Source organism: Megascapheus bottae, chromosome 16 (assembly GCF_031878675.1).
Source record: "Megascapheus bottae isolate mThoBot1 chromosome 16, mThoBot2.hap1, whole genome shotgun sequence".
Classification (NCBI taxonomy): domain Eukaryota; kingdom Metazoa; phylum Chordata; class Mammalia; order Rodentia; family Geomyidae; genus Megascapheus; species Megascapheus bottae.
The window spans coordinates 4,938,390-4,948,831 of record NC_143524.1 but is presented as its reverse complement, the minus strand read 5'-3'; the positions used below and the strand labels follow the sequence as shown (position 1 = coordinate 4,948,831).

General features: G+C 52.3%; 1 protein-coding gene and 1 long non-coding RNA gene across 2 annotated transcripts; one reads left to right on the top strand and one right to left on the bottom strand.

The window, feature by feature from the left end:
* Positions 1 to 3,780: 3,780 nt before the first annotated feature.
* Positions 3,781 to 6,745, bottom strand: LOC150052351 (uncharacterized). The gene is made up of 2 exons (XR_016538115.1): positions 6,619 to 6,745; positions 3,781 to 5,850 (listed from the first exon to the last, which is right to left on the bottom strand). It is a non-coding gene; the product is annotated as an uncharacterized LOC150052351 (long non-coding RNA).
* Positions 6,746 to 7,612: 867 nt separating this feature from the next.
* On the top strand, positions 7,613 to 9,206 carry Cst6 (cystatin E/M). The gene is made up of 3 exons (XM_090348670.1): positions 7,613 to 7,865; positions 8,104 to 8,229; positions 9,024 to 9,206. The coding sequence occupies exons 1-3, from the start codon at positions 7,626 to 7,628 to the stop codon at positions 9,105 to 9,107; spliced, it is 450 nt and encodes a 149-aa protein (XP_090204796.1). The 5' UTR covers positions 7,613 to 7,625; the 3' UTR covers positions 9,108 to 9,206.
* The last annotated feature ends 1,236 nt before the right edge of the window (positions 9,207 to 10,442 follow it).

Sequence of the window (10,442 nt, the reverse complement as noted above, 5' to 3'; positions counted from 1 at the left end):
GCCTGCCGAAACCGGTGGCTTTTTCTACTCAAAGGGAACCACCCAAGACACCATGGGCTTTGGCAGATGCTTTGGAGTGTCCCAATCCCTGAAGAATGTGGGAGAGTGTGGATTGTTCTCTTCCTGGGATCCAGGTGGGCTGGGGTTCCAGCTGTCAGTCAATTAATGGGCTAGGCAGCACCTGGCAGAAAAGTCAGTGGGAGTCACAGGTACCAGGAAGAGGGTGGGCCATATGTGGGTAAAGGTTCATCTGCCAGTCATTACCATCTGCTCTCCTGGCCTTTGGGAAATGTGGGACGAGCCCTTGCTGTCTGTTCAGCTGACAGGAAGGGAAAAACATGGGCATTCCAGCTGGGAGGGCTTGAAGGAGTTACACCCGAATGCAGTACATTGTAGCCCTGAGTTTTTTTGATTTGTTGAGACATCTCAAAAAATGTAGTTCAAACTGGCACTTAAAGTGCACCCAAGTGCTGATGTGCAGGCACGCTTCTGCCCCAGTATACCTAGTATCGGCCTCTTTCTTGAGCACTAGCATAGCGCTGAAGCTAAATCTTTTTTTTTTTTTCTTCCTTCTAGAGTGATAACCATTTGTGTGTGTATATATTCTGGTTCTGGGCATGAACTCAGGGCTGTCCCTGAGCTTTATTTTGCTCAAAGCTAGGACTCTACCACTTGAGCCACAGCTCCATTTATTGGAGATGAGCATCTCAGATTTGCTTTGGCTTGCTTTGAATCATGATTCTTAAATCTCAGCCTCCTGAGTAGCTAAGATTACCTGCGTGAGCCACTGGTGCCCAACCATGCCTTGGTCATGTCACCTCCGCCTTTCTGAGCCTATCTCATGTGGAAAATGAGATTGTGGAAGCCAGGTAAAATGTCAGTGGTGTATCACTTGTTCCACTTGACATTCATTCCTTAAACAGAGCATCATTCAGAAGTGCTCATAGTATAAGCACAGTAGTTTTTCACATAACATTTAATGTCTGGGGAGAAAACATGACAGCTGTTAAATACATAAATTGGGTCTGTATGAGGACTGTTCATTAATCTCAGGATAGGAAAAAGTGTAAGGAACGTGACAGATTGAACTGTATTACTTTTAGAAACTTCATTTAAAAATCTGAGTGGTCACACTAGTGACTCAGCTTCTCAGGAGGCTGAAAGCCAGTCTAGCCCATGAAACTGTAAGTTGAGTTGTAGCTCAAGTGGTAGAGCCTTGAGTGAAAGAGCTAAGGAACAATGGTCAGCCTCTGAGTTCAGGCCCCTATATTGGTACGAAAAGAAAACAAGCAAACACCCATACCAGTCAAGAAAAAGGCAGATAACAGTAGCACAAAGGAAGGATCTAAAAGGCTTCCCCAGAGGATTATATCCTATTAGTGAACGCAGGAAAACTCCATTTCATTGGTAATCATAAAGCAAATTCCATCAACACCCACCCAATTAACAAAAATCACAAAGCTGGACAATACCAGGTGTTGAGCAAATGGAGCAACAGGAACTGATAGCCAGTTGGTGGGAGTAAATTGCTATGAGCATTCTAGAAAAACAGTTGGGTGTTATTTTGCAAAACTGACACACCCTGTGAGCCAGCAATTCCCTTCTCAGAACTGGGCCTCCAAGAAACCTCAACCCTTGTACCAGGACCTGTGCAGATGTCCGCACCTGCCGGCTTCTAGAAGTCTCCAGTAGAGCCCCATGCTGGTTCTCAGCACTAGGGTATGTGCATAATTAAAGCTGCACAGCAAGGAAAGTAACAACCACAGCTAGGACAAGACAGAATCCTAAGCAAACAAAACTGGTTTCAGGGCTGGGAATTTAGCCGAGTGGTAGAGTGCTTGCCTAGCATGCACCAAGACCCAGGTCATGGCCTACTACTAAAGAGGAGCACTCTGTTTGAGTGGCGCCATCCTAAGGCACAGAGTAAGGTACAAGCCAGGACAGTGAGGTGCTGCCTCGTCTGGATGAGGGTGCCCCCATGAAGTATTTTTAAGAACCAGATAAATGTCAAAATCTGATTTTAAAAAATACCTAAATTTGAAAGAAAGCATCCAACTGTGTACAACTGGACTAACTTGCCTCCCTCTCCCAGATGAAGGGTCTCTGCCAGAGGAAAGTGTGCCTAGAGGGGTCTCAGCCTTCTGCAAGCTGCAGGCCCTTTCCCTGTCTGGGACATCCCACCAGAGCTGCTGTGCCTCTCCCAGGTCTTAAGTCTTTAATACCATACACTGTAGGTCCCCGGGGCAGTTGAAGAACCTGGAGGAGGTTAGAGGTCAAGTCCATGCTTGACAGTAAACGGCCCCAGGGGAACAGCAGGATTGGGTGGGAAAGGACACCTTGGTACTGTTCTTGAGCTGTGTACTCCACTCACCCCTCACCCGCCGCCTCTCCTAAGGCTCTCAGCATCCCAATTAACAGGGCATCCATGCCACCCCAATGGTGGTGGCATAGGAGTTTCTGTTGTCCCAGTCCAGACAGGGGTAAGAGTATAGGTTTCAGTCCTCCCAAATCAGAGCCCAACCAAACACCCGCACCCCTAAACATAGCACGAGACTACCAATAGTCACAGAAGGAGACGATTAGTCAAAGTCAAACATCACAGAAGGGAGAGGGGTGCTGGAGTGAGTTTGCCCTAGTGGTAGTAGAGTGCTTGCCTAGCATGCCCAAAGACCTGGGTTTGATTTTTCTGTACCACATATATAGAAAAAGCTGGAAGTGGTGCTGTGGCTCAAGTGGTAGAGCTCTAGCCTTGAGAAAAGCTCAACAACAGTGGTCAGGCCCTGAGTTCAAGCCCCAGGACTGGCAAAATCACAGAAAAGAGGTGATGGCCCACACTAGCTGGGGCACAGGAGCCATGTGCCTTCTGCAGGGAGCCTGTCCCCTTAGCACCCAGGAGTAGTTTGGGTTCACAAGAAGAAGCTTCAGCCTGGTCAGAAGGCTAAGAGGTCACGAGCACAGGAGAGTACCCTCACATCCTCACGTCCTCACAGTGGGCCACATGCTACTGTGACTCCCCGCCCTCACCTAAGGCTTTACCATGAAAGCAGTTGCCCTGTAGAGAAAACACAGCATTCCTTGCATATCTGGGTTTGAGCTTCAATCATTACTCATTATATGCACACACAAACACACACACACACACCAAACACATATGCTCAGAGACACACCTCAATCCTACCCTGCCTAGCAGTGTAGAAGCACTGACCGAACAGGGGTGGAACACACTTCAGAAAGACCAACTGGAGGTCTGCATGTAGACCAGTGTGCCACAGCAGAATGATTGCTCTAACATGCCAACACATATCCATGTTAGGGACAGAACAGTCCCCAGGTGTTTTGAGGTGCTAGTCACTGGCAGTGTTAAGGCAGGCTGGCAGCAGAGGCTGCCAGGGAAGCCCCAACAGCCTTTGTACCACAATATTGAGCAAATGAAGCTAGACATAAAATGGTGTGCTTTGATTCATGCTTTGATTCTTGCTCAATGACCCCCACGTGTGATGAAACTAGAAAGAAAAACAAGGCTGGGTGCTGGTTTCATGCTTGTAATCCTAGCTGCTCAGGGAGCTGAGATCTTAAGATCAGGGTTCAAAGCCTGCCTGGCCAGGAAAAGTCTAGAGACTCTTACCTCCAATTAACCACAAAAAGCTCAAAGTAGAGGTGTTGCTCAAATGGTAGACCACTCACTAGCCTGGAGCAAAAAAACTCAGGAAGAATGCCCAGTTTCAGAGTTTAAGCCCTAGTAGCTATACCCAAAAAAAGCAAAACAATAAATAAAACAACAACAAGACAAAACCAAGGCAATGTTTATTGGTAAAGTCAATTGTAAACGGAAAATCCATAGTTATTACTTTAGGAAAAGGAAAAGGAAGTGATTCAAGAAGGCTTTGGGGGTTGGGGTGACATGAACATGCTTTTATCTTTTGTTCCAATACTGGGGCTTGTGCTCAGGGCTGCATGTTCTTGCTTCACTTTTTTGCTGAAGGCTGGCACTCTGTCACCTGAGCTATACCTCCAATTCAGACATTACCATTTCTTGACCTCTGGGGTAGGGATACAGGTATTCTTTGTCAAAAGGAAAACATACTGTGCCATTTTGGGGTGTGCATAAGCTACACCCCAAAATAATACAAGGATCAGGGAAAAACCCAAAGCTGGGGATGGAACAGCCGTGGGTGAAGTTGGACACTATTGGCACGAGGATGAGGGTTCAGTCAAGCTGGTCTGGGCAGTGTATGTGGCTCTGGCTGGCCCACAGCAGGGCACAGTTGTGGTTCTGGACACTTCCCAGGACGCTGCTCGTGTACTTCAATTCAGACTGGGTGGGGGGGATGTCTGTCCTGGAGTTTCACACAATAGACTGTGTGGCCCATGGTTTCCTGGATGGGTCCAGACACAGCTTCAACTCTTGTCACAGAAGCTGGGCCCTCCCACTGCTCCATAGTCCTGACCCTGCATGATTGCTGCTGGTACCTGGCCCCATAATGGGAGAGTCCCTCCTCCCCCATGGAGCCCTTCCTGTGGCTCTAGCCCACGCTGGTTGCCTGACTTTGCCCTTTTGGGACCCAAGGGGGCACCATTAACAACTGCCTTGGGTGTGTGTGTGTGTGTGTGTGTGTGTGTGTGTGTGTGTGTGTGTCTGTTTGTCTGTCTGTTGTGGGGCTTGAACTCTAGGCCTTGACACTGTCACTGAGCTCTTTAGCTCAAGGCTACTGCCCTACCCCTTAAGCCACAACACCACTTCCGGTTTTCTAGTGGTTAATTGAAGATAGAGTCTCACGGACTTTAGGACTTTAGTTGCCCAGGCTGGCTTTGAACCGTGATCCTCAGATCTCAGCCTCCTGAGTAGCTACAGTTACAGGCATGAGCTACCCCGCCCAGCTTCTTTTTATTGTTACTATAAAAGTGTTGTACAGAGGGGTTATAGTTATGTAAGTCAGATAGTGAGTATATTTCTTTTTGGACAATTTCACCCTTTTCCCTGCTCTCCCTGTTTTTCCCTCCTGCCTTCACCCACTTTCAACATAGTGTCTAAATGAGTACCACTGCTGCCTTTGACCACCCTTTGTCCCTCCGTTTCTATGCTCCCCTTCCCTCCCTCCCAAAGACAGATAAACGAACAAACAGGGAGTGTTGCTTTCTTGTCTTTCTCTTGCAGCAGCATGGCAGGCCTTGAACTCTTTATCTGGGCTCCAAGTTGCATCCCACGCAAGTTACTGGGGCAGCAGGTGACAAAGGCCTTGTAGAGAGTACCATGTGACAGAATGGCTTCTCAGAGGTCCAGCTCCAAATCAGCCTACTAAAGGGACAAGGCCTGGGCACTGCTGGAGAGGGCAGGCGTCAGGTTACCTAGTGAGTCCATAAGGCCTGGACACCCACTAACCTGGGACAAGCATAAGCCTCCCTACCCATCCAGCCAGAGGCTGACCTCTTGGCTGTCCTCATTCTCAGTGCTCAGATCTGCCCTGGAGCTTGAGGTGAGCTAACCTAAGGATTCTTCTGCTGCCCCTAAGTAGGGAGCAGGGGGAAGCTATGCGGACAAACATGGGAGAAAACACCTTCTCTACCCTGCCAGGCAGCCGTCCAGGTGGTATGGAGGCACACAGTAGGCGCTCGTAGTCTTACACTCCAGTTTGCCCATCTGTATGTACATCACTCCTGATCATTCCCGGCTGGTGAGCCGCTGCTCCAAGCTCTGTGTCCTCCTTTCAGTGGCACAGGCTGGGATGGTTCCTCTGCTGCTGCGGGTACCTGGGGCAGCTCCTCCATGGAGTCACCACTGGAGGCCAGGTGTCCATTAGTCACTGTTGGGTCACAGGTATCCTTGCCATAATGTCTCCATTCCAGAGTGTGCTATGACAGGGAAAGGAAGCCTAATTGAAAACATCCTGGGAGGTGAGGGGGGGGGCAAAAAGGCTCTGGAGGCCTGACCCTGGGGAAGGGGCTGTCAGGGTCCTGCCTGGGCCATCAAGGCCTACTGGGCCAAGGGCAGGAGAGGGCACTGTGGACAACTGGAGGTCTGGGAAATTGCTAGATTATAGTACCAAAGATTGACTATCACCGGCATAGAAGAGTGACAAGTAGACTTTCGGCCCCCTTACCCCTGGGGATTCTGCCTCTAGTGGTTAGCGAAGCATTGGCTAGTGGTGTCTGTCTGTTTTTCTTTCTTTCTTTCTTTCTTTCTTTCTTTCTTTCTTTCTTTCTTTCTTTCTTTCTTTCTTTCTTTCTTTCTTTCTTTCTTTCTTTCTTTGCCTGTCCTGACTTGAACTCAGGGCCTGAGCACTGTCCTTGGACTTTCTCAAGGCTAGAGCTCTACCACTTGAGCCACAGCACCACTTCCGGCTTTTTCTATGTTTGTGATACGGAGGAATCGAATCCAGGTCTTGGTGCATGCTAGGTGAACACTCTACCACTAGGCAGACTCCAGGCCCTGTAGTTTTTGAGGGCATGGTGGGAGGTAAGTGTGACATGACGGAGCTCAGGACAGGAGAGCAGAGCTGCAAGAGCCTCAGGAGGGCTCCTGGCTCTTTGGGGGTGCCGCTGTCATGGCTTTTGTGAGCTGACCTGTGCCTCTTCCTCTCCCCCCACCCTGGCTCCCCCAACTCAAGGGTCTCTCCTTACCTGGAGCTTGGGCCAGCTCTCCTACAAAGTGGAGTGTGTTCCTTTCACACAGTCACCTGTGCCTCCAACGCACTTGTTAGCCTTTTCTCGGAATCCCAAGATGGTGGCAGTTGTGTTTCACAGCTGGGTGGAGGGGCTGGCGGTGGCCGTGTCTCTGGGCCTGTGAGGTTGAGGAGGGGGATATGCTGGCACATGCCTGCACTCCTACAGGTAACACAGTCTGCAGCTGGCAGTGCAGAATAACCTTATGAGACAAGGAGTGTCTCTTCAGGGTGCGGGCACTGAGGCTCTGGGAGGCAGACATCCAGCCGCCCAGGTTGGCAGCTAGCATGACATGCCAGCCAATTCCATTCTGTGAGCCCAGGCTGGGCTCAGAATACACATTTGGCAGAGATTGGTCAGTTCCGAGTGACCAGCTGTGGTTCTGTGCAGGTCCTTCTGGGTAAAGCAGGAGCATGAGTAATGAGTTCCCGTGTGTGTGTGTGTGTGTGTGTGTGTGTGTGTGTGTGTGAGTGTGTGTGTGTGCGTGTGTGCGGAGGGGTCTGAGCTGCCTGGTGCTGGCTCTGGGAGAAGGGTCTGTGACCAAATTCACGTACCACAGATCTTATCACTGACGCCAAATCGAAGACATCATCGTTGTGCTTTGGGTGTCAACTCCCCTCCTTACCTGAGCCTCTCTGGAGCCCTTCACCCATGTCAGTTCGTTAAATCCGCGCAGCTGGTTCTCCAGAAAAGGAAACTGAGGCAGTAGGAGGTTTAAAGACAAGGGCACACAGGCAGATGGAAAGTCCAGCCGGAGCCGCTACGGACAGAGGGACAGCGAGCGCTGTCCCCAGGGTCCGGGCCGGCGCGGGGCGGGCGGGGGTGGGGTGGGGTGGGGGAGGGGAGCAGGGGGCGGGCCGGGCGGGGGGAGGGAGCAGGGGGCGGGGCGGGGCAGGGGGCGGGGCGGGCCGACCCGGGAGCCGTCAAAGGCCCCGGGCCGCCGCCGCCGGGCAGCACTCCCGGCCATGGCGCGTCCACACCTCCCGCTGGCTGTGGGCTTGGCGCTGCTCGCGCTCTGCTTCCTCACCCTGTCCCCCAAGGCCCGCGCCGAATTCCGGGGCCGCAGGACCGGGGAGCGCCGCGACGTGTCCACCCAGGACCCCCAGGTGCAGAAGGCCGCACAGATGGCCGTGGCCACCTACAACATGGACAGCAACAGCGTCCTCTACTACCGGAACACCAACATCGTCAAGGCCGAGACACAGGTGCGGGCTGGCGGGGGCAGGGGCCCGGGGACACCCGCCGGAGTGGCCCTCCGCCTGCGTCCCCAGGGTCCCGTGAGATGGGGCAGAGGGAGAAGCAGGGGGACACCAGGGGCCCCTGCAGCCCAGGTGTTCCCCGGGACAGATCCCGGCCTCCTCCCGGGACCAGGCCTCTTCCACAGCCCCCACCCGCCCTCTCCCTGGGGCACTGCACCCCTGACCTGCCTGGCCCTGTCCTCAGATGGTAGCTGGCATCAAGTACTACCTGACAGTGGACATGGAGAGCACGGAGTGCAGGAAGAACAGGGTCTCCTCGAGCGGCGTGGACCTCACCACCTGCCCCCTGGCCACAGGAGTGCAGCAGGAGGTAACAGCCCTGCCCCAGCCCTGGCTTGCAGAGCGTTGGGAGGCCCACATCATCCAGGCTGAGCTGGTCGGGTTGGTCAGGCAGAGGCCTGGCCGAGCCTGCTCAGCATCTGGGTGACTCAGTCTCCAGTCTAGTGTGGGGTGCAGGGTGGAGGCGGCTGGGGCTCTTTTGCTTTGGCCATCGAATTCCATGTCTTTTGTTTGTTCATTGGTGCTGGTGGTAGGACTTGAACTCAGGGACTGAGCAGTGTTCCTGAACTTTTTTGTGCAAGGCTAGTGTTCTAATACTTGAGCCACACCTCCACTTCCAGCTTTTTGGTGGTTAGAGAGTCTCATGAACTTTTCTGCCCAGGCTGGCTTCAAAGCAGGATCCTCAGATCTCAACATCCTGAATAGCGAGGATTACAGGCATGGGGTATCAATGCCAGGCTACATTCCGAGTCTTTTGTGTGTGCATGTGTCCATTTTATGGCTTGAACTCAGAGCCTGGGTACTGTCCCGAGCACTTGAGCCACAGCTTTGTGTGTGTGTGTGTGTGTGTGTGTGTGTGTGTGTGTGTGTGTGTGTAATTGGAGATAAGAGTCTCATGCACTTTCTTGCTTTGGTAGCTTTGAACCTCGAGTGTCAGATCTCTCTCCCGAGTAGCTAAGATGACAGTGTGAGCCACCAATGCCTGGTGATTCCAAGTCTTTTGAGTCACCGATTGCCCATCTCTGGCCCCAGTGCAATAAGGTAGGCTGAGGTCTGGCTGCGGGGAGGAGACTTTCTTACTTGCCTATCGTTCTCTGTCTGCAGAAGCTGCGCTGTGAATTTGAGATCCTCGAAGTCCCCTGGAAGAACTCTTCTCAGCTTCTCAAGCAGAACTGCGTTCAGATGTGACAGAACCGAGCGGCAGCGGTGGGTCTGGGTGGGAGTGGGCACAGCCTGTGTGGCGCCTTAGGGCTGGGGACATGTCTGCTAAATAAATAATCAGCACTGCTTCTTGCACTGGGTTCTTTTACCTGCTTCACCCCTCCCCATACTCACTGCACTGCCCCTCCTCGAGGCTCTCAGCACCCCCACCGACGGACACCCATGCCAGTTCCTGTTGTCTCAGCCCACACGAGGCTGAGGCTACAGGGACCAGTACCCCAAATCTAGAGCCTCCACACAACCCCTCAGCACCCCTAAACACAGAGACCCCAGTAGTCTCAAACACAAATCACCAAAGAGGAGCAATGCCCACATGAGTTGGGGCACAAGCCCTGAGTGCTCTGAGGGGAGCCTGTGCCCTGTTCTTCTCAGCACCCTGAACCAGCTTGGGCGGAGGTGGGGCTTTGTCTTTTTTTTTTTTTGTGGATCATAGGGGCTTGAACTGGCCTGGGCACTGTCCCTGAGCTCTTCAGCTCAAGGTTACCGCCCTACCCTTGAGCCAAGCCCCACTTCCCATTTTCTAGAGGTTAATAGGAGAAAAGAGTCTCAGGTTCTTTTGTGCACAGGCTGGCTTTGAACCTTGATCCTCAGATCTCAGCCTCCTGTGTAGCTAGGATGACAGGCGTGAGCCACCACTCCTGGCTAGGGGTTTATCTTTGTGGACCTCAACATCCTGAGCTCTGAGGCCACAAACATGCTGTGCCTGTGATGACAGAATGGGGATGCATAGCTTCTATAAAGCCAAGAAGTCACAAGGCTAGTCTAGGACATTCCCCTTCTTACTGTGGGCCACGTGCCACAATGACTCAACCACTGGCTGACCCTGGGAGGCACTGATTCCCAAAGGACACAGATGTGATCTGCTGCCATAGGAAGGGATAGGGGTGGTTTCCGCAGGGGGACAGACTCTGCTTCATGCTCCTTAGAGAAGACAGATGCAACATTCCTTACACACACACACACGTTTAGATGCTCCCAGATGCTATTGACATGGCCAAAACAACACCCCTAGCCTCTCCTATCAATGCAGAAGCTGAGGCCAAACACAGAAGAAGCACACCCCAGGGTGACCACACAATCAGAGTCATGGATGCCACCACAACATTGTTTCAACATGACCCCTACCATGCCCACATCCAGGACAGGATGCAGAAAGCTGGTGTCTTGAAGCATTCGTGTTGCCAGTTGGGACCCAAGGCTAACAACTGAGGGGGAGGACACCACGGCCTGGGCCCCGCTGCACCTCCCCTTGTCCCTTTCTTCTGAGGCAGGCCTCACTGTGCCTGCCTGCTTCCACCTAAT